Source organism: Rhinoraja longicauda, chromosome 10, assembly GCF_053455715.1.
Source record: "Rhinoraja longicauda isolate Sanriku21f chromosome 10, sRhiLon1.1, whole genome shotgun sequence".
In the NCBI taxonomy this organism is placed as follows: Eukaryota; Metazoa; Chordata; class Chondrichthyes; order Rajiformes; family Arhynchobatidae; genus Rhinoraja; species Rhinoraja longicauda.
Genome location: NC_135962.1, coordinates 5,541,902 through 5,566,041, shown reverse-complemented (window position 1 = coordinate 5,566,041; position 24,140 = coordinate 5,541,902). Strand labels below are relative to the sequence as shown.

At 42.0% G+C, this 24,140-nt stretch overlaps 1 protein-coding gene across 9 annotated transcripts in view; it reads left to right on the top strand.

Moving 5' to 3' along the window:
* The window catches only part of LOC144597162 (RNA-binding protein 25-like), a 68,757-nt gene that overhangs the window by 6,992 nt on the left and 37,625 nt on the right, over window positions 1–24,140 (top strand). For 4 of the 9 annotated variants that reach the window (XM_078406128.1, XM_078406123.1, XM_078406124.1 and 1 more), the window contains exons 2-9: window positions 6,123–6,170; window positions 10,145–10,297; window positions 10,484–10,604; window positions 11,290–11,352; window positions 12,754–12,803; window positions 14,854–14,883; window positions 19,626–19,673; window positions 23,850–24,032. In XM_078406128.1, the coding sequence (XP_078262254.1) occupies window positions 10,253–10,297; window positions 10,484–10,604; window positions 11,290–11,352; window positions 12,754–12,803; window positions 14,854–14,883; window positions 19,626–19,673; window positions 23,850–24,032 (540 nt within the window). In that variant the 5' untranslated portion in view covers window positions 6,123–6,170; window positions 10,145–10,252. The remainder of the gene's footprint in view (window positions 1–6,122; window positions 6,171–10,144; window positions 10,298–10,483; window positions 10,605–11,289; window positions 11,353–12,753; window positions 12,804–14,853; window positions 14,884–19,625; window positions 19,674–23,849; window positions 24,033–24,140) is intronic. The other 5 variants (XM_078406121.1, XM_078406122.1, XM_078406126.1 and 2 more) reach the window with 5 other exon arrangements.

Genomic DNA, 24,140 nt, shown 5'->3' with positions numbered 1-24,140 from the left:
TGGGTAGATGTGCCTGTTCCTGTGCTGTACTGTGTTCTATAATCATAGACTGGGAGCTCGGACACTTTCATGGACTCTGCCGTCCTGAGTGGGATCTGATGGATAGGAGTTGGCTAACTCGACACAAGGCAGTGGTGTACCACTGTCCAGAAGAGCAAGCCAGAAGAGAGATGTCACCCCCTAGGATGGGCTTCACCAGCAGTAATGAGTTAGTCTGGTGCCTCGGCAACTCTTGCAATATAAGTGAATATCTCTCACGAACACACACTTGGCACAGCACCGTTGTCAATGAAGGTTCCACTCTTGAAGCAACAGATGAGACCAAGGAAGAGCTCTGCTCTGACCTTGAGAGAAACCCTGGTCTGCGTCCCAGAGGGCAAGAAACTAATCCTCTGACTTCAATGCCAGGCTTGGAAAGAACATAATCCTCTGGAAAGACATACTTGACACGAAAATAGAAGAGAAAGCAAAATACTTGAAATACAGATTTGAAGTACAGTCAGGTTAGCATAAGACTTTGCGTCAATATTCCTGATTGAGGCACTGGGATCTCTTAGTTTAGATTTTTGGTGTGACAGACTAAGGGTGTCTGCGTCACTCATTCTGATATTGAATAATTAACCAGTGGACTGACCACTACCATTTCTGGCCTTGCCTCCAATTGTCAGCGCTTAAATTGGAACGCTTGTGCAGTTGAAATCTATGTTGAAGGGCTCAGAGGATGCACAAAGAAAGCTGTTCAGTTCTTGCTTGAAGTATGTTCGGCATCCAAAGAAAATCTTATTCTGACATTTACAAAGAATGCGGATTGAAAGGAAAACTAAGATGGTTTTGCGGCTTTAAATTTGAATAAAGATAAATATTTACAAGTAACACAATTGCTTGCGTCTCAACGGGTTCAGATATTGAGAGCTAGGCCTGTTGTTTGGAAGTGGCAAACTAGTATTTAGCACGTTCAGCATGCAATAGACAATAGGTGCAGGAGTAGGCCATTCGGCCCTTTGAGCCAGCACCACCATTCAATGTGATCATGGCTGATCATTCTCAATCAGTACCCCGTTCCTGCCTTCTCCCCATACCCCCTGACTCTGCTATCCTTAAGAGCTCTATCAAGCTCTCTCTTGAATGCATTCAGAGAATTGGCCTCCACTGCCTTCTGAGGCAGAGAATTCCACAGATTTACAACTCTGACTGAAAAAGTTTTTCTTCATCTCTGTTCTAAATGGCCTACCCCTTACTCTTAAACTGTGGCCCCTTGTTCTGGACTCCCCCAACATTGGGAACATGTTTCCTGCCTCTAATGTGTCCAACCCCTTAATAATCTTATATGTTTCGATAAGATCCCCTCTCATCCTTCTAAATTCCAGTGCATACAAGCCTAGCCGCTCCAGTTTTTCAACATACGACAGTCCCGCCATTCCGGGAATTAACCTAGTAAACCTACGCTGCACGCCCTCAATAGCAAGAATATCCTTCCTCAAATTTGGAGACCAAAACTGCACACAGTACTCCAGGTGCCTTCTCACTAGGGCCCTATACAACTGCAGAAGGACCTCTTTGCTCCTATATTCAACTCCTCTTGTTATGAAGGCCAACATTCCATTGGCTTTCTTCACTGCCTGCTGTACCTGCATGCTTCCTTTCAGTGACTGATGCACTAGGACATCCAGATCTCGTTGTACGTCCCCTTTTCTTAACTTGACACCATTCAGATAATAATCTGCCTTCCAATTCTTACCACCAAAGTGGATAACCTCACACTTATCCACAGTAAACTTCATCTGCCATGCATCCGTCCACTCACACAACCTGTCCAAGTCACCCTGCAACCTCATAGCATCTTCCTCACAGTTCACACTACCACCCAGCTTTATATCATCTGCAAATTTGTTAAATGGTACTTTTAATCCCTTCATCCAAGTCATTAATGTATATTGTAAATAGCTGCGGTCCCAGCACCGAGCCTTGCGGTACCCCACTAGTCACTGCCAGCCATTCTGAAAGGGACCCATTTATCCCCACTCTTTGATTTCTGTCTGCCAACCAATTTTCTATCCATGTCAGTACCCTACCCCCAATAACATGTGCTCTAATTTTGCCCATTAATCTATGTGGGACCTTGTCGAAGGCTCTCTGAAAGTCGAGGTACACCACATCCACCGGCTCTCCCCTGTTAATTTTCCTAGTTACATCCTCACAAAATTCCAGAAGATTAGTCGAGCATGATTTCCCCTTCGTAAATCCATGCTGACTCGGAACGATCCTGTTACTAAGCACTTCTGTTTTCAACCAAAGATGCTGAAGGAAATACCAAATAAATATATTCCAGAAAAGTGCTATACCAAAGAACTGTGATATTTAATGTATATTGTAAATAGCTGCGGTCCCAGCACCGAGCCTTGCGGTACCCCACTAGTCACTGCCAGCCATTCTGAAAGGGACCCATTTATCCCCACTCTTTGATTTCTGTCTGCCAACCAATTTTCTATCCATGTCAGTACCCTACCCCCAATTACATGTGCTCTAATTTTGCCCATTAATCTATGTGGGACCTTGTCGAAGGCTCTCTGAAAGTCGAGGTACACCACATCCACCGGCTCTCCCCTGTTAATTTTCCTAGTTACATCCTCACAAAATTCCAGAAGATTAGTCGAGCATGATTTCCCCTTCGTAAATCCATGCTGACTCGGAACGATCCTGTTACTAAGCACTTCTGTTTTCAACCAAAGATGCTGAAGGAAATACCAAATAAATATATTCCAGAAAAGTGCTATACCAAAGAACTGTGATATTTAAGGAAAAAGTGAATTGGTTTATCGCAAACTTCAAACTGAGAAGCAAATGAGGTTTGGAATAAAAATCTAGATTAAGGGAAATGTGAGCCCATTAAACTGTGCCAATAACTGACACGGTAATTTCATTCAAAAACAGAAAATGCTGCACAATTTCTCAGATGTGTCCAACTTGTTGAAAGAGAAGTTTTCAGGTCTAAGAGCATCATCCCCCTTCTAAAATCATAACCCGGAAGGAGGAAAACAAAGTTAATCTTAGCTTGGTGGGAGGCAGAATGGATAAGGCAAAGGGAATATCTGAGTGCAGGAAAGAACTGCAGATGCTGGTTTAAATTGAAGGTAGACACAAAATGCTGGAGTAACTCAGCAGGACAGGCAGCAGTATGGAAACAGACCCTTTGACACAACTTGCTTACGCCAGCCAACATGCCCTATCCATACTAGTCCTACCTGCCTGCATTTGGCAAATATCCCTCGAAATCTATCCTATCCATGTACCTGTCTAAATGTTTCTCAAACATTGTGATAGTACCTGCCTCAACTATCTTCTCCGGCTGTTCCATATACCTACCACCCTATGTGTAAAAAAAAATGTTGCCCCTCGGGTTCCTATTAAATCTTTCCCCCCTCACCTTAAACCTGAACTCTGGTTCTTGATTCTCCTGCTCTGAGTAGAAGACACTGCATTTACCCTATCTATTCCTTTCATGATCTTACAAACCTCGATAAAATCACCCCTCGTCTTCCTGCACTCCAAGGAATAAAGTCCTAGCCTGGAGTAACTCAGAGGGACAGGCAGCATCTCTGGAGAGAAGGAATGTGTGACGTTTCGGGTCGAGACCCTTCTTCAGACTTTCAGAAAGTCCTAGCCTGCTCAACCTCTCCCGAAAGCTCAGGCCTCAAGTCCTGGCAACATCGTCAGAAATCGTCTCTGCACCATATCCAGCTTGTCAACATCTTTCTTATAACAGGGTGACGAAAACTGAACACAACACTCTAAATGTAGCCGCACCAATTTCTTGTATAACTGTAACATGACCTCCCTACTTCTGTACTCAATATTCTGATTAATGAAGGCCAACGTGCTTCTCCATATATCGACTATAATGCGAATACTAAATGCAGTCCACTAGATTGGAAGGATTGCAAGTGATTGGCTGCTTCACCTGGAAAGACTGGGTCCTTGGTTGGTGGGAAAGGCAGGTGATGCGTCTACATGAGAAAATGCTATAACACTGGGAATGGTTGGCGGTGTTTGCTGCAAGCTGATGTAAATTGCAGAGGGCGATCAGTTGAATGTGAAGGAAGTGCAGATGCTGGTTTAAACCGAAGGTAGACACAAATGTTGGAGTAACTCAGCGGGACATGGAGAGAACGAATGGGTGACGTTTCGGTTCGAGACCCTTCTTCACCCTGTGAAGGCTGGCAGGTAAAAGGTGATGATTGAACTCTTGTTCTTGTTCAGGAAAAAGATGGGATGGGTCGGGAGCTCAATATTTTAGGATGAACAAAGATATTTTAGACACAAAATGCTGGAGTAACTCTTCGAGACAGACAACGTCTTTGGAGAGAAAGAATGGGTGACCTTTTGGGTCGACACACTTCCTCAGACCTCAGTCTCGACCCTAAACATCACCCATTCCTTCTCTCCAAGATGCTGCCTGTCCTGCTGAGTTACTCCAGCATTTTATGTCTATCTTTGGTGTAAACCAGCATCTGCAGTTCCTTCCTACACATAGATATTTTAGATGCACCTGTGCAAAACATCCCCTTGCAGCCAATGCAGCGAAGACAGAAAAACTTCAAGACAGAAAATAAAAAAATTCCAGAGAATTAAAGATAGCACCATTTTAAAGTGAGATTAGTGTGGATGTTGGCGGTGAAAGTAGTGACATTTTCAAGTTCTTGTGTGCAGGAAGCAACACCAATGTATTAGTCAGTACTGGGAAAATAGTTGAGGGGGCGAAGTAGGACTGAAACAAAGAATGTTCAACATATCCCATGCAAATTTACCTTTTGAGCCGGACAAAATGAGTGGAGTTGAACGAGAGGTTGTTCAATGTGAGAATTAGTTCAGCCGAGCAAATGTATGTTGGTGGATTAGAAGATGCCGAAGGGCCTCAAACCTTCCTGATGTGAGGAGAGGTGTAGAAGAAACACATATTTGTGGTAAAATGAAACATTGAAATACAGCTTTCATAAACGTCTATTCCTAGACTACAGATTCCCATTGGTATCTTTGCTTTTTCCCACTCTGTCACCTTTAGTGGACATTCCTTTCTCCCAAGATAGACACAAAATTTGAAGTAACTCAGCGGGACAGGCAGCATCTCTGGAGAGGAATGGATGACGTCTCGGGTCGAGACCCTTCTTCAGACGCCTTTCTCCCAGTTCTACTTTCACTACCCTATTTGGTCGGTCTAGATCCTCTGAAGTGGTTTCTCTCCTATTTAGTGGAAGGAGCTATTGACCACATCTCATGTATTCTTGCATCGCTGCTCACACCTCCATCTAGACAGCAAAGATAAAGTTTCCCTAGCCCTTCCCTTCTGCTACATCAGCTTGTACATTTAATGGATCACCTTTCCTTCCCCATTCCACATTTTGCAGGAGCCGTACCCTTTACGACACTCTGGTTCCTTTCCTCAGTCTCTATTAATCACCCGCCATCTTTTGGTACTTTCCCTTGCAGCATCTGTCCTTTAACATTTTCCCTTTTCACCATTCAGGGACAAAAGGAGCCTTTCCAAATGAAGCAGCAAATCATTTACATCTCTTCCAATCTAGTGTATTACATTTGTTCACAAATGATTTCCTGTATGCAGCTTGCAGGGTGGTGGGGGGGACCCTGACCTTCCTGTGAGCTGCTGAGTTAAATTTCCATTCTATTCCTATTTGGACATGACTGTATTTTGGCACCTTCGCATTACAAGGCCCCATGCAAACTTGGGCATTTGGCCATCATCTGCTGCCGGCCTCTCTTTTAGCATTCTGGATGCAATATTGATTGCCCAGCTGCAGGTAACTTGCTTCCTTTGCATCGGAATTGGGCATTTTTGCTGCAAGTCATGTCTGTAATTTAAACTTTTTCTCTCCATTAGTACATCCTGGCATGTTCGGCAGTAGCACAGCCTACTATTAGCAGCACATCGTACAAGCAAAGAGATGTAATCACCATGCTACTGTTCCCCTATGCCCCGCCCCCGGCCTTACCTTATTTTTCTCTTTTCCAGATCTTACGAAGGGTCCTTGACCTGATCCATTCAATCTGTTTCTCTTTCCACACGTGCACACATCAAGTGTTTCCAGAATTTTCTATTTTTGTTTCAGATTGCCAGCACCTGAAGGCTTTGATTTCCTTTTAAGGTAATTTAGTGGGTGAGTATTTTTTAATATTTATAATACAGAAAAACTCTCAAACGACAATGGAAGTTAAAAACAAACCATGGGGCTTACTGGATTCATATAGTGTTGGCTGTTTACATTTAATTAGTTTTTCACAGCTCATAATTGTGTCTGTAAATTGCTATTTCTGTAATACATGTAAAGTATTGGTCTAGAATAGTCATACACTTGTTAATTTGGGGGAAAATGAGTTGAATCTTTAATTGGGAAGTGAGTCGTTAAGCTGATTGTTCTGCAATTTTTTGCAGACCAATCTATGCTTTCAAAACTGAATAGGATACAGACTTTTGTTTGGCAAGGCGATTAATGCGAATAATAATGATGAATCATCGCAAAGATAATATACTGCAAATAGTCAAAAGGGCAGAAGCCGTGCAGAGAGAAAATTAGAGTTGATGTTTTAGGTCAATGACCTTTCATTGGAACAATAAAAAGTTCAAATTCAAACATGACGTAAAATAGGTGTATGTAGTGGTACGGATCAAGTAAAGTTATTTTCATATGAACAAGTACAGTGAGGTTTAGGTACAATGAAAATCTTGCTTGCAAGTCATGCAACCAGTCATGGTCTAAAGGCTTCAATGGCTTCCTTGCATTTTTCTGCTGTCTTACCTTTGATTGGCATTCTTGAATGGCATCTGCAGCAGCAATTCACAATCCTCTGTTCATTGTGCAAAGTGATGTTAAAAGCTATTTTCTCTTTACACTGAGGAGAAATTTCCTCCTTTTATTTTATCAGAAGCTCACTTAGCAGACTTTTGAATGCAAACTGAAGATAACATTGCCAGTTATTTTTTGCCTGACTTAATTCTGTTGAGCTCAGTTCCTTTGGTGGGAGTCTGGAGCTTGCTGCTGGCAAGGGTGGTAAAAGCAGAAACCTAGAAAGTTATCCAGATGAACCATTGCCTGCAGGGCAATGGACTGGAAATTGGAAAGTGGGTTACCCTGACCTATGATCAGTCAAGATGGCATATACATGGATAGTACATGGAGAGGACAGGTTTGGGGCGATACGGCCCAAACTTGGGCAGGTGGGACTAGTGTAGCTGGGACATATTGGCCGGTGTGGGGAAGTTGGGCCGAAGGGCCTGTTTCCACGCTGTATCACTCTAAGAACGGATACAAGTGGAAGGTATCGATAGTTTCGCTGAACATTTGTGCTCAGTCCACCAAGGCCTGCTGGATCTCCCGGTTGTTACCAATTTTAACGCCCCGACCCATTTCCATACGGATGCTTCTGTCCTGGGCCGCCTCCATTGCCAGAGTGAGGCCGCACGCAAACTGGAGGAATAACACCTCCTATTCCACTTGGGTAGCTTACAATCCAATGGTATGAGCATTGAATTCTCCAATTTTAGGTAATGTCTAACAACCCACTTCCCTGTGCCCCACCTGGACTCGTACCTATACCTCTTGTCCCCCTGCAACTATATTCCTTCCCCAGGCTTCATAGTTTACAATTCTTCAATCCTTTTGTCTCACAGCAGTTTTTTTTTTAAATCTCTGGCCTTTGCCCAATTATCTTGCTATCAGAACCTCCCTCGCCTCTGTTCATCTATTACCTGCCACTATTTGTCCTGTCCTCCTCTTCCAATTTCCTCCCTCAATGTGCTGACATATTTGTTCCTCTAAGTGGTGCTGGTCATTGGGATGCTTGTAGTGCAATCTGAGCAAAGCAATAACCCTCTCTTATTCCTAAATTCTACCCCAAATTGCCTGTTGGAGATCCCTCCACGATGTATTCTCTACATAGTACTGAGATGGTTTCTAGTCTGACAGGAGCTGCACACACTTCCCACAGACATAGTCATGAGGGACACTGGAAATTTCCCTGATGTCCCATATCTGGCGGGAGGACCAAACCACAACCATATCCGTTTTCACCAGTCCCCTCTAAGAGAGAAACAAACAACAAAGTCTTACCCCGAAGTGAGACACAAAATGCTGGAGTAACTCAGCGGGACAGGCAACATCTCTGGACAGAAGGAATGGGTGACATTTCTGTCTGAAGAAGGGTCTCGACCCAAAATGTCACCCATTCCTTCTCTCCAGAGATGCTGCCTGTCCTGCTGAGTTACTCCAGCATTTTATACCATCATCTGCAGTTTCTTCCTGAACAAAGTCTTACCCGCTCATTACTCGTGGAAGCCTGACAGGCACCAAAGCCCCCACTTTGGTCTCAGAGTGATGCAGATCTGAGAAGTTAGGATCACTGAGAAATACTGAACAGGCAGGTCTCTGGATGAAGATGAGAGGGTGATCTGATGCACTATGAAAATATATTAACTCACTAATAAATTCAGGCAAGCTCCAAAGAATACATTCTGAACTGCTCTTTACAGTTCTGCGGTATTGCTGGTCTCACTGCTGCCTTGAGCTAGTGGGATCATGTGTGATCACAACAGGACTCTATAACTGAAACAAGATGCTTTACTCTTGTACTCCAATGCTTTTGCAATTAAAAGCAACATGCCTTTGCCTCCTAATTGCTTGCTGAACCTGCATGTTAACTTTGACTTGTGTGAAAGAAAACCCAGACTTTCTTAACATGTGCTTTTTTAGAATAATCCTTAATGCCTGTCTCTGATTTTCATGAACTGTCCTAATATGATCTTGGTGTTGGTTTTTTGTCTGATTCATGGTTGCTATCTTTGTACATTGAAGCTATTTTATAAATGCAAGTCATATCTTTGTGTCCTTTAAAGGGTTAATAAAATATTCTGAGGTGTATATTATGTGGAAATAAGGAATATGAATTAAATCAATGATATTGAATACATCTTTTATTAATAATTTGTTATGTTGCTGTATTGATCCTAGGATACTGGGAAAGTGTGCGTTACAATGCCCTCCAAGTTTGTTTGCCTGTTGCTCTTGGGCTTGTTTTCTGGATAAGCTAAATTCAATTCATGTAGAATTACATAACATTTGTGATCAAGTCCAGGTGGCTCTGGTGTAACTGTTTCACTTCCCAATCATATCCACTTTGGCTTATCTGCACACTACAACCCCCAAGGTCTTTTTTTGTGTACAGAATATCAGAGTCAGGACTTCATGTTGCAGCATTACAAAACACTGGATAGACTGCACCTGGAGTATTGTGTCCAGGTCTAGTCACCACATGATAAGAAGGATGTGACTAGGCTGGAGAGAGTGCAGAGGAGATTTACCAGGGTGTTGCCTGGATTGAAGTGCTCTAGTTATGGGGAGAACTCTGACTCAGTGCCACAGTCAGGAAAACGGGCATTTATGGCAAAGTTAAGACCCTGTGTTCTTAATAACACTGGACTTGAATCACACAAAATGGCGGCAGAAACGTGGCAGCTCCTGTGTACTGTCTCAGTGTTATGTACTATTCTTGCAGTCTTGTACTAAGTTCAGTATGCTTGTGACGATGCTTAGTAAGATTATTTTATGCAAAAAAGAAATTTCACTCTACCTGGGTACATGTGATAATCACCATTGAATTTAGGAGCCACTTAAACTAGAACTGCAGGATCTTTTGTTGTATTCCTCCTATTCCTGGCTTCCCCTCAATTGCAACTGTACTAGTTGACGACTATTCTGTATGCCTGCAGTTTTAGTTGTAAATGTCTCCTAAATTCAATAGAATTCGGAATTTGTTCTTGGGAGATTACCTGAATTTGTTAGTGAGTTACTACATCTTCATAGTGCACCAGGTCATCTCGTCCTTATCCAGATCCCGCTTATTCAGTCTTTCCTAATGATACTAACCTCTCTGATTCATTAAGTGTTTGTCCAGATCTTTCATACCCACCTTGTGATATGAAGACCAGATCTGTGAAGAGAATGTGCGGTTTAACATTAACACCTTTATTTTACCTTGGTATGAAGTTCCAAGGTACATCACAGAAGTGCAAAACAAAATTTGGCACCGAGGAGCTGTAGGAGCAGTATAGATTTTTGTGTTAATGTGTAAAAACAAGGACTTCCTGTATCCTGGAGGCACAAGAGACTGCAGATGCTGGAATCTTGAGTAAAAAAACCAAACTGCTGGAGGAACTCAGCGGGTCAGGCTGCGTCCGTGGACGGAAATGGACAGACGCCATCTCGGGTCAGGACCGTTCTTCAGACTCAAGGTGAAAATGTTAACAACTCGTCAGTGACCAACACTCAAGCCTAATATGCTTAAGCTAGTTCCAAGGCAATTGAATGTCATTGTTTTTAAAAAAAGAATTGTTTCGTAACTGATAAATTTACACTGTCCTCATAACATTATACCAAAGTTTGAAAGTTTTGACTTGAATCAGCGTCGTCTCTTGCAGGTTGCTGCTGAAAATATGTCATTTCCACCACATATGAATCGTCCTCCTTTGGGGATACCTCCCTTGCCACCAGGTATCCCCCCGCCACAGTTTGCAAACTTTCCACCTTCCGTGCCACCTGGTATGTATATTTGATCATTATGTAAGCTGTATAGGAAGCTTATTAGTGTTAGCTTAACGCCCATAGATTGGTCACTTCCAATATGTTATTAATGTTGTGAAAGGATTGGATAGAGGAGGAAGAGCAAGGGTTTCTGCATTGATTTTGTATGGGAGGGGCCAAAATTGGGAGGTGGCTTGAATTGATACTGCAAGGAATATTTAAGGAAAATAACATTTAATGTAAGCTAGTTCAACATCCAAGATAGAAGGGTATTATAAGAAATAATGCAGAATTTTAGTTTTCAGATGGAAGTAACTGTGAGTTGCTACTCCCGATAACTTTTTAATGGTCTTGTCCACTAAATAAGCAATATGGTGTATTGGGGCATAATACAGTTGGTTAATCAGGCATTTGTCCACATTCGTTACATCCTGGAGTGCTGGTCGTGAATATAATAAGAACTTAAATGCTATGCGGTTCCTTAAACCTGCTCTGATGGACAGTAAGATTGTGGCTGATCAGATTTTAGATTGGTATTGTTTTCTTGCTTAATCCCTGGACACAAAGTTTGAAAGATCTATCTATCTTGTTCTTGAATAAATTAATCAAGCCAGCCTCCTGAGATTATAGATTCCCTGAGAGAAATTTCTCCTGATATTCATCTTAAATGAGTGACCTTGTATTCTGAAACTGTGCCCCCCAGGTTCGCGTTTCCCCCACGATAAACATCCACTCAACATCTACTGTGTCAAACCCCTACAGAATCGTAAGTTTCAATACAATCACTTCATTCTTCTAAACTTCAAGCGTAGGAGCTACAGCAACGTAATTGTTAAGTTACTGGGCAAACAGTCATGATTCTGAACCATTGATCCTGAGACATGGATTAGAATTCTACCATTGTACACAGGAGTTAAATTTGTTTAATTATATAAATTTGGAATTTGAAAACAAAACAAAGCAAATTGATCATATTACCAGATTGCCATTAGAAATCTCCATCAGGGAACAAAATCTGACAATTTTATCCAGTCTGGCCTAAATGCAATTCTACACCTACCAATGTGGTTGACTCCTGATTGTTTCTCAGCTGAGAGGCAATTGGGAACGGGCAATAAGTTCTGGCAGTTCCATGAATGAAAACATTTTAAAGAAAAGCATTCAGCCTGTTCAGCCTTTCTTCATAATGCATCCTTTCCTCCTTTGAACCTACTTTGGGAACCTCCGAACTGCTCCCGCTTATGTTCCTTAAACAAGCAGCCCAGCGCTATGCAGGAATCCAGGGGGTGGTCTCAACAACACACTGTGCAGTTGCAGCAGGACTTCACCTGGCTGTGTTTCTGCTCCACCCCTTTTGCATTGAAGACCACCGTTCCATTTGCTGAGCCTGATTCTTTGTTGCATGCACAAGGACATCCTACATTTTGCAGTCTCCATAAAAATAGCACTTTGCTTTTCTGTTCTTTCCACCAAAATGGATAACCTTGCATTTCCCCACTTTATATTCCTTCTGCCAAATTTTTCCACACTAACTTATCCACTGTTTGGATTGTCTCAACTTGCTTCCGACCTGTCTATGTCATCAGCAGGTTTGGCTGCAGTGCACTCAGTCCTCTCATCTGAGTTAATAGCACAGCTTGTAAATTGTTGAGGCCTGCCAACCTGAATATTGTCAATTTGTCCCACTTATTTTTGGGACTGACACATTACCATGAATGTCATGAGCTCTTGTCTTAGACTGTAACCTTTTATGTGGCATATTGAATGCTTTTTTGGAAATGCAGATTACTAGTTCGCCTTTGTCCACCCTGATCACACAGAGTTTCATTTCTAGGACAATTTGCTCCTCTTTATAGTGTTATGATTTTTTAAATGTTATGCTACGTAATGGATTCCACCATTTTCCCAATGACAAGGCGGGTAACTGAATGGGGATATTCCATTTCCAGTTTTCCAATTTATTGGGAGCTTTTGAGACTATGGATTTTGGGAAAAAAATCACTATTTCTGCAGGCACTTCATTAAAGGCACCAGGATACAGATCCTGGTGTCATACCAAACATTATTGCCACTTGTTTGCCTAGTACCAGTATAAATGAGTGGCTGCATTGAGTTTGGAGTTTAGAGCAGTAGTCTACTTAACATGTTTTAAATTGTTTATTTCTAGGGGCACCGATGATTCCTGTTCCTATGGGACTAATGACTCCTGCCACAACTGTAAGTATGGCCAATATCTAATATAATTCAACTATGTTTTAAAGGTTCAATGCATGTTTGTACCAGCCGCTAGCAGTACTGCCACATTCCTGGGCAGTGCCCCTGGATGAAGGATGACTTGCAGTGACGTTTGTAGGAAGGAACTGCAGATGGTGGTTAAAACCGAAGATAGACATAAAATGCTGGAGTGACTCAGCGGGACAGGCAGCATCTCTGGAGAGAAGGAATGGGTGACGTTTCGGGTCGAGACCCTTCTTCAGACTGGTTAGGGATAAGGGAAACGAGAGATATAGACGGTGATGTGGAGAGATAAAGAACAATGAATGCAAAAAAGTAACGATGATAAACGAAGCAGGCTATTGTTAGCTGTTTGTAGGGTGAAAACAAGAAACTTGGGTGGGGAGGGATAGAGAGAGAGAGAGAGAATGCCGGGGCTACCTGAAGTTAGAGAAATCAAAATTCATATCACTGGGCTGTAAGCTGCCCAAGTGAAATATGAGATGCTGTTCCTCCAATTTGCGTTTAGCCTCACTCTGACAATGGAGGAGACCAAGGACAGAAAGGTCTGTGTGGGAATGGGAAGGAGAATTAAAGCGTTTAGCAACCGGGTAGGTTGAGGCGGGCTGAGCGAAGGTGTTCAGCGAAACGATTGCCCAGTCTACGTTTGGTCTTGCCGACGTATAAAAATTCACATCTTGAACAACAGATACAGTAGATGAGGTTGGAAGAGGTGCAAGTGAACCTCTGCCTAACATGAAAGGACTGTCGGGGTCCCTGGACAGAGTCGAGGGAGGAGGTGCAGGGACAGGTGTCGCATCTTCTGCAGTTGCAGGGAAGGTACGTGGGGAGGGGGTGGTTTGGGCGGGAAGGGATGAGTTAACCAGGGAGTTGCGGAGGGTACGGTCTCAGCGGAAGGTGGAAAGGGATGGAGATGGGAAGATGTGACTAGTGTTGGGATTCCGTTGGAGGTGGCGAAAATTTCAAAGGATTATGTGTTGTATGCGATGGCTGATGGGGTGAAAGGTAAGGATTAGGGGGACTGTCTCTGTTGCGACTAGGGGGAGGGGGAGCAAGGGTGGAGCTGCGGGGCACCGAGGAGACACGAGTGAGGGCCTCATCTATGATGGGAGAGGGGAACTCCCGTTCCCTAAAGAATGAGGACTTCTTGGATGTCCTTATATGGGCACCTCATCTTGGGTGCAGATGCCGTGTAGACGGAGGAATTGGGAGTAGGGGATAGTGTCTTTGCACGAAGCAGGGTGGGAAGAAGTGTAGTCAGGATAGTTGTGGGAGTCAGTGGGTTTGTAATAGACGTCAGTCGATAGCACTGTAGTTTTGTGGGTTCTGAGGTGGCTGAAGAGGCCATTGTGGGAACCGCAGTCTGTAGTAGCACAGTTGGGGCAAGAGGTTTCGGTGTTGCTCATTCATTTTGGGCCAGCAATTCCCACAATTTAGTGGGAATGTTATGCTTCATCAGTGAGGCTTTGAGAATATCCTTGAATTGTATCCTCTGACTTGACTATTTCACTAAGCCAAAGCTTTGAGTACGTGCTTGTGTTGAGGATGCTAGTGACATGGCTCGCTCACATGAGCCAGCTGAGTACAATAGAGATTCAGTCCTGGGAATGTTGGCCTGAGAAAAGACTCCAACATTGGTTCACTTATCCTGCCTGTATATGTGGACAGTGGTACAGTGCTTTAAATTGCTTATTGGAGGTGGTGTACAACTGGGAAGGGTACAGGGAGCCTGTTGGTCACTGTCATTTCATGCCTCACCATACCAAACAATGTACAACTGCTAATGAACTTAGTGACAACCTTTTATCGCGTCAGTTTAATTAACATCTGCAATTGCTCATTTTGAGCTTGTGTGCTTGATGTTGTTATTGAACAATAGACATTTCTATTGCCAGGAATTGTCCAACAAAAAAGCTGTTTGGGCGAATCTATCACATTGTGGTCCTTTGCTCAGTGAATCATTGTTCATAAATATTTTATCTAGACTGGTTAAAAAGTAGTAATGAGGGTTTCTGTCTCCACTCCCTTTTAGGCAGCAAGTTACAGGCACCCATCACTTCAGGTAGATTTTTTTTTCCTTAACTTCTATATCTAACTTCTAGTTATTCACTCCTACGCTATGGGGAAATAGGCTTTCCTGCAAATCCTATGTTTGTTCCTGATAGAATTGTATGTACTTCATGTAAATGGCTCCTAAGCCATCTCCATTCTGAAAAAAAAATTGGTGCCAGTGTTATCATTCTCAAGGTCTGGCATTATCCTTGTAAATATTTTCTAATATTATTACACCTCTTGTAATGTGATGACATGAATTTGTACAAGTTATATTTTTGTTCTTTTATAGTTACTTTATAGTATAGTGGCCAGGACTACATGTATTATCATAGCTGTACTGCGTGCACATAATATTCCTGCCTTTGTAATCTGTGCCTTGTGAAATGAAGGCACGTTTTCCATATGTATCATAACCATATCTTCTTGTCCTGCCACTTTCAAGAATAACTTGCCAGTACTGATAAAATATTAATCATGGTCCTAAATTTCCCTTGGTTGCCATGTGCTTTTCTGATCAGTCTATCAAGAGGGCACCTGTCACACCTTGATAAAAAATCTAGGCAGACTGCATCAATTGGTCAGCCACGATAACTCTACTTCAAATCATTAAAAAAACCAAAGCAAGTTTTATTCTTTCCAATTCAATTCCGATTGTCCTCAATTGTCTTTCTAAATGATGTATATTGCACCGCAAATATGTTTCTAATAACTTGCAGCTTAATGTTGGGTTGACAGGGCTATAATTGGTTTATCATTTTGTATCTATTGAAGAAGGAGACCTTGTTAGCTGTCTTCGTACTCTGGCACCAAGCCTGTTGCTGAAGGGAATTGTAAGATGGTGGTAAGAGCCTCCATAAATTACTCCCTTGGATAAGAGGCTAGGATATAGTTTTTCAGGTTGTGGCAATTTAAAGATGTTAGATTTCTTTCATGTTCTTCATGCCCACTCGTGTGCATTCGAATTCTTGTTGAAAATATTTGCAAACGACTTGTTTAGAACCATACTCAACTTTCCAGTCTAGAATCATTGTGGCCTATTTCCCATTGTCCAATTGGAAATTAACTTGTTTTCCTTAATTTTATCAACTATTTTTATGCCATCTCCTCACGTTCCAGAATTCCTTATTAATTTCATACCTTTAATACTTCCCCACCCATTTGTTGAGGGAAGAGTTCAGTTTGGAAGTTACTTTTTCTTCAGGTGCCTTTGCCTCACAAGGTGGTGGCGACCCCTTTATCTGAGGTATATACACTCTCTGGCGTCATTAATCTCCTCAAATTTGTTTACATTGATTTGATGCTTCCTGCCTGGTAGTAGTTTCCAGTTAACTTAGTGGAATCATATCTTACTCTGGAAGAACACCTTTTCTTCCAGTACTGACTCTGGGTTTATATTTTCTTCAGTGATCCTAAATATAATTGAATTATGAAGGCAATACAAAATGCTCCTCTATTGCTAGCCTTTTCAATTGACCTTTTATCTATTCTCTACTTTCTACACTGTTACTGTCCCAATAAAAATGTCCGCAGAAGCGTTCTCAGAAACGGAACCTTGTCATAACCTAAGGACTGCCTGTATCTCTTCTATTTTCTCTCCTTTCTTTTCCATCCTGCCTCTTGTCTGAAGGTAGGGTTCCTGCCATTAGTCATGCCTACCTGTATCTTTGGTTCACTTATTTTTTACCCTTGACCCTTCGAATTAAAATGTGGACTATTAATTAATCCAAATGAAACAATCCTTGTTTCCTCTTGTTTCCCAACCTTGCTAACTGATTCCTCGTCTACTTCGCAAGCCCCTCTCCCGTGCAGAAATTACTGCATTTCCTATTCTCCTTCCAACATAGATGAAATCTTCACCAGAAAATGTCCTTGTCAGGGTGTTGCTGTTGGCTTTGGTGAGATTTGTACTTTGAGGTTTCACCTCCACTGTGACCAATGCCAATGCCCAGTTAATCAAATGTCGCCAATCTGCTTCCCCTGGCAGTCATTCAGTAAATCAGCACTATTCTTTCATCTATATTTCACAAGCGTGAGACACCAGAAGTAAATGGAAATTATATCCTTGTGGGGTACTCCAGTTTAAACTCTCCCCAGCTCTCTATGATCCTGCTGCATGAATGCATCAATCCTTGTAATTATGAAATGGTGCTAACTTCAGGGTGTTCATACCCCCCACCAAGACTATACTGCAAAGTGCTTTCCCTGACCATTACATCTGTTTTAAATTTGTAACTAAGTTGTCTTTCTAGTTTGCAAAGAAGAGATTTCTTCTCTGTTTACTAGCCCTGAGATATTAGGGTGCGTAATGAGGGATAACAGGAACATCATTCGACCCTTTGAGACTACAACGACCATCGGTTAGTTAATTGCTGAGTTTCTTTAGAACTTTCACCTTACGAATTAAGATTTCGAAACACCTGATAGTCCTAAATTTTCCATCAGCTTTGATTGTCCATCACCTGTAGCTCCTCCATTTGCTTAATCTGCACCTACCTTTTTGTTGGGATCAGTTCAGGCCGCACCTTCTTGGATTAAGTCACATCGGTGAGGCCCTACAACCGAAATGTAATGCTTTCCGGATGTAAAACCAATTACATAGTGGTATCAAAATAGACTGTCCTCAAAAGCTTTGTCATTCAGCTAAGCAGCATTCCTGGCTTAGCCGGCCATTAAAGGTGTCCATGGTTTTAAATACTTATCTTTTGACTTCCGTAAAGTATCAAAAATCATTAAAAGTTTAAAAGCAGTCAATGAAAACTATTTTTAAATTTCAAACAAACTACTTTAGAAATCGTGTCAAAATATGCATGCAAACTCAAGTCATTCAAATTATAATTTGGCCGAAACTCATTTTTCTCGCTCACGGTTGGTCCTTTCCATTAATGGAGCTGGCATGACTGAGCCAGGTCTAACCTGGGGCAACTTCAGCTGCTGGATTCCCCAGCAAAGGTGCCGAGGAATTGCAAGTAGCTAGTATCCTGCTGAATTCCATGAAAATTTTAATTTTATCTGGGTATGACATTTAAGCTGAATAGATTACAGTCAGCAAGGCCCCAGTAAGAATCTCTTATGAAGTTTGTCACATCAGTGCTTAGGTATGCTTGTCCTGAACTTAGTAAACTCGTAAGCCAAATGCTGATCGATCCACACAAAACAACTACATTTCTGGGTCCACTATAAACCTTATCAGATTAATTTCTAATGGACTCCGTTTCTTCCTAACCTTGTTAACACAGCAAGAGGTTCACGATCTCTTGAGTGATTTAAGATTTGTTTTTGAGTAACACCCTTGATATTAGAGCCTGCCATTCATGTTATGGTTGCTTGCAGTTGTGCAGCTGGGTGGAGCAGGTCAGTGGAGGTGAACCCTAACACGCCTTTGAAACCCATCAACGCAAGACAATTTTATTTTAAGTAAAACATTGACAGGCTTTGCTATATAATGGCCAGCACAGATCACTTGTAATAGATTTGTCGATGAAAAACGAGCTGGCTGTGAATTCATAGCTTCTTTCACGGTTTAGTTTGTAGGAAGAGATCGCATTTATAGATATTTGATGTTGATGAATGGTGGTGGACTAGAACCTAAAAAGATTCTTGTTGAAGTTTGATAGCACAATGGAATAGTGTTTTTAGGAAGTGTTCTTTGTTTTGCCTGACACATTTGGGTTTTCATTTCAAATAACACTGTTACTCAAAAATTAAGGGGGAAACAAATGTCAGATTTTCGGCAACTGTTTATTTTGTGGTAAATTTGTGATCCAGGCATATAAAATTAATCATGGTCTAAGGATAACATTGCCTCTTATTTTTGAATGCTGGTAACAATTGTTTTCTCTTTGCAACCATTTTTGTGCCTCTTCTGAAAGCATTGAATCCTTGTTGGATTGTTGCTCCTTGCTACCACAGTCGCCATTATTCATGTGTTGGTGAGCTATGTGCCACAGCTTGAGCATGAAATGCTTCCATGCAGTTATAACAGGTATTAGGAAATGCTGATGAGTGTTCCCATGTGTTGAGTCACCCTTCTGAAGGGACCTGCATCTTCTAGGTAGAAACAAATACTTGGATATAATCTGAACTTTAGAAGAAAGAGAGGGGAACACTAAGTAATAAAATAATTGAAGGTCTTGTCTGGGCAGTCTTTGGAAGAACTCAGCCACTTAGGAGGGAAAGTTATGTGAATATTTGGTCTATTCTGCTCCAGAGGCATGCATAGATGTGCATTTGATGAGTATTCAGTGCAGAGAATCATAAATTTCAAGGCACTGGGGAAATTGAAGGATAGGGTGAGGATGTTTAATTATTTTGAAGTTCAGCCATGACTACTGTGAAATAGGCCAACTCCTATTTATTAAAAAACAATTTCTAGTAAAATCCAAATTTTTGGAAAGATGGTCTACCAAAAAAAATAATTTTATGGGGTATGATATTGAAGTGGCCCACCAAGCCCTACACAAAACAGTTGTAAATATGTTCTCGGTTAAGTATGTTTACTTTACAATAGCCACTGTTTTGCCAATAACCATCATGAAATAGTTCCAAATTCAGTGTGTGTGATCTGGGACTTGTGCTTGGCATGTTCGTTCATTCGTAAGTGCATGAATATCAGAACCATGACAGGCTGACATAAATGTAGAATGGAAGTGTAATTTTTGAAACTGTCTTCCATGTGTGACAAATTCTTAATCCCGTGTTTTTGTAAGATGTTGTATTTACTACTGTTGTTGTCTCCCTCCCCCTTTTCAGGTCTCCATGCTGTACACCATGAACCGTTGCCCAACAGAGGGCAAACAGGTAACCAGTTATGGGACCCCTGCCAATGGCAGTCTATAACTAAACATTAAGAATTATATGAAAAAAACTTCCTTCCCTGTATTTTGTCTCCTTCTGCTCCCCAAAGATTTACCATTTGTTTTCAATGCAATCCCAGACACTCTTGCTGAATTTGGAGAAACTGCATGGTGGATTATGAGCACTGTTTGCATCGAAGCAAATATATTTAAAAACAAAAAAAGGATGGACTTTCTGAGTGCATGAGTTTAGGAATGGACTGCACTTTGGAAATCTGTATTAGTGAAATCTGAAATTAGTGAAGAATTCAGCTTGTAAAAATGAGTTGTGTCGTTACAACAAATGGAGGCTAATGGATTTAGCATTTAGGTAGTAGTATAATCTATTTGGGAAAAGCACTATTCCAACATACTACACTATGAAAAAGAAACCGTGGTGTTGCCATTTAATAAATTATACTATATTTTTATCAATTGAAATAACTTGGGTTGTCTAAATCCATATGAAATAAATCTTTAATTAAATACAATTGTAAGTGTTTTATCGCGGTTCCTTTGACTTCATTTTGTGTGATTGTATAGGGGCCAACAGTCCTCTAATGGGAGAATGTGAGGAGCTTATTCACTAAATCCATCATGACCCTTGCCTAATGTCCAGAGCAGTTCTCTTCTCTAGCAGGGGCCATGGGTAGAAGTGGAGTCCTGCCTGTTTATCTGTAGACTGGGATGCTTGTTACCTATTGGAGCAATATGGACATCTGCCCAGCAGCAAATAGATAATTTGGCACTAGGCCATAAATGGTGGTAGTTGCTTTTCTCAACATTTTGTTGTCCTAGTTTTTCTTTTATTTTGTGAAAGATTGCGTTGATTTGGAGATAATGTTTTACAGGTTCTGCTGGCTTATGAGTGGGCTATTCATTTGAGTCTGCAGGCTTTTATTTGGTGGAGGGAATGGGTAGACCATTTCGCCTTGATAACTTGTTTCACTGTTTGTTGAGGTCATGGCTGATCTGTGACCTACCTCTGTTTACCTTTACCCCTATCTTTTTATACCTTTTGGTTGACAAAAATCTCATTTGCTGATGTTAATTTAATAAACAATCTTGTGTCTAAAAATGTTTGTAAAAGAGTTCCAAACTCCATCTTTAACATGTAGTGTTTCTTAACTTCATTCCTAAAAGATGTGCCTCGAGTTTTTGTGCCATGCTTCTAGAATTTGATCCTGCTTCATTGAGGGAAACATTGGAAACAGAAGAAACTGCAGGCGCTGTAATCAGAGCGTTAAACTGCTTTTCTGTACCCAATTGTTTCTGTAATATCTTGAAAACCTTTAACTCCATTATCTACAAAATACAACCATACTTTGTGTAAACATCCCTTGTGCATTAACCTTTGGAATTGAGGTATCACTCTCGATGAGCCGCACTGTATTTTCTCCAAGGTGTGGCAACCAGAATTGTCCAGATCTGATACAACCAGAAATTTTTGTAGCTTTAGTTTACAGATTTTACTCTAGTCCTCTCAGTATAAGAAATAGTATTCCTTTAGAATCAGAATTCCCTTTGTTGTCATCCAAAAAAAACAAGTCTTTTGGACGAGATTTCGTCATCCACAGTCCAACAATAAGAGCAATAAAATAAGCAATTACACCTGCAACCACAAACGAACACAAAACAAAAAAAGAAACATCCGTCACAGTGAGTCACCTCCTCACTGTGATGGAAGGCCAGAATGTATTTTCTCTTCCCCTGCCGTCTTCTCCCACGGTCAGGCTGTTATAGTTGCCACGTTCCAGGCCGAGCCGGACGGTGAAAGGTCCGCAGCGGGCCGACCCAAGCCCCGTGACTCGGGGCGGGCGAAGTCGCTGCCGCTGCACGTCGGGGGCGGGCGTGGCTCCCGACATTGAAGCCCCCACCGGGCGGAGAAAATCCCGCGGCCTATTCCAAGCCGCGCCGGATGGTGAAAGGTCCGCGGTGGGCCGACCCAAGCCCCGCGATCCGGGGTGGGCAAACACGCTGCCGTTGCCGGAGCACCCGATGTCGGCCCCCACACAGGGGGCTGCGAGCTTCAGACGTCCACGCGGCCCGCGCCGAAGCCTCCGAAGGCGAGTCGCAGCTGTTCCCTTGACTTTTTAAGAACACTCAATTCTCTTTAGACCCCTGAGATTTGGGGAATAATCTGTTCTGTACATTTTGGGTCTAAATTTGTATAGATTGAAAACCATTTGCCACATCCTCTCAGTGGAAAAAGTTGCCCCTCAGTTTCCTATGGAATCTTTCCCCTCTCATCTTAAACCTATGCCCGCTAGTCTTGATTTCCCGACCTGGAATAAAAGACCTTATAAATTCATAGAGGTGATTTTTTTACACCTCTATAAGATCACCCCTCAACCTCCTGCATTCCAAGGAATAAAGTCCCGACGTGCCCAGTCTTTCCCCGTAGCTCAGGTCCTCGAGTCTTTGTATTTTCTCTGCACTCTCTTCTATTGCAGGGTGACCAAAACTGAACACAATACCCTAAATGCGACTTCACCATACTTTCTTTATCACCCTACCGCCCTGCAGTGTCGCTCTCTGTGTACTCCTGTACTCCTAAATCCCTCTGCTCCACAATACTCCCCAAATGGCTGCTGTTCATTGTGAAGGTCCTGCCCTGATCTGTTCTTCCCAAAATGCAACACCTCAAACTTATCTGAATTAAACTCCATTTGCGATTTCTTAGCGCACTTGCCCAGTTAATCAAGATTCCTCTACAATTCTTGGTAACCATCTACATTGTCTATGATGGCATCTATTTTAGTGTCAGTAGTAATTACACTTCATATTTCGACGGTTGTCTACGACCCAATGGTATGAATATTGAATTTTTCCTATGTCATATGAGTCGCAGCCCTGTGCTCCATTCCCCTTCCTGATCCACAAAGGTTCCACTACTCCCACCCCCGTCAGAACTTGTTCCCACCTGGATCCACCCTCCTATCAAGGACACGTTTCCTGTTGGGTCTCCTCACCCCTCCCCTAACTGGTTCCATCTGGACCATCATCCCTCCCTTATCCTATCATACTTGCCAACTTTCCTACTTGTCAGATCCCAGCGCCTTCAGCCTCATGTGACCTCTTTTCATCCCCCTGCCTCTCTCTACCCCCATCAATTGCGTTCGCTTGGTTTTTGCCTCTCTGTTATCTGTCATTTATCTACTTATCATTGACAAGCTACACCCCTCCTTGACCTCGCCTGGCTCCACACAACACCTCCCTTACCCCGCCATCTCACCTCGTTACATCAGCTATCTCCTCTCCACACTCAATCCCGAGGCAGGCTGTCAACCCGAAACGCTGACTGTCCCTTTGTCTCCACAGATGTTGCCCAACTGGCTGAGTTCCTCCAGCACTTTGGTTTTTACTCAGATTGCAATATCTACAGTTCATTGTGTCCCCAATATGTTTCCCTCAATTCTTTTTGCAGCAATTTTCCACTGCATTGCATGTTATTCTTCTGATAATGTTACTCCTCAGCACATTTGTTTTCTCACAGTCCTAATCTTCCCCTTGTTTCCTTTAACTCCCCTGTTTAATTCATTCATTTTTCTCTGAGCTTTGTCTTTGTGGCTCCCTCTCCACTTTGAATCTTTCCTCTTGTCCTCTCTTCTGTTTTTCCTTTATGCTCGCTTCTTAATACCTTCTCTGCAACTTGGCGAGGTGGGAAAGACAGGAGCATCCAAACTCGGGTATTCAAACAGTGAGGGGCAGCAGCAATAGGTGCAATAAGGAGAGAGGCTCGGTATGATTGCTGAGAAAAGCCAACTCAAATGGAAACTTCTTCAGCATTGCATCACATCATTTTGAATTTAAGAACGCTAGATTCATAGAATCTCTGATTACATCGGACATTTACTTACGTTAGGCTGTCAAGTTGACATTCCTCGGTGATATTTCTCACACTTTCTGTAAAGTTCCCTATTTACAATATTTGTATGGTTTAGTGTAATGTTTAAATGGAAATAAATTTTAAAATTCATATCTGAACAGGAACTGTCTCACGTGGAACTCGCAATATCCATTCTGGCATCTGTTATTCATTTATAAGACACCTCTTAACTAACACAACTGCTTTGTGCAAGGATACAACAGGATCATCTATAATCCTTATATTTTGGGATAATGTATTAAAATGTTCCAGTGTTTTACACAGGTGTTGATGCCAACCACTGTGCCTCTGATTGGAAAGCATATTGGACCAAGGAAGGACCATATTGGTCAGAGGATTCGTGAGATTGATGACAACAGTGGTCCGACCACAACAGTTTTTGTAGGCAACATATCTGAGAAAGCTTCTGATATGTTAATCAGGCAGTTACTTGCGGTAAGTTTGTGTTTCTTCCTTCCGCAGTGTACGTAACATTATTTTCATATTATTTCCTGGTGCTTCCTTGGTTGGTTGGTTGGTTGGTTGTCATGGAGTATGATTCAA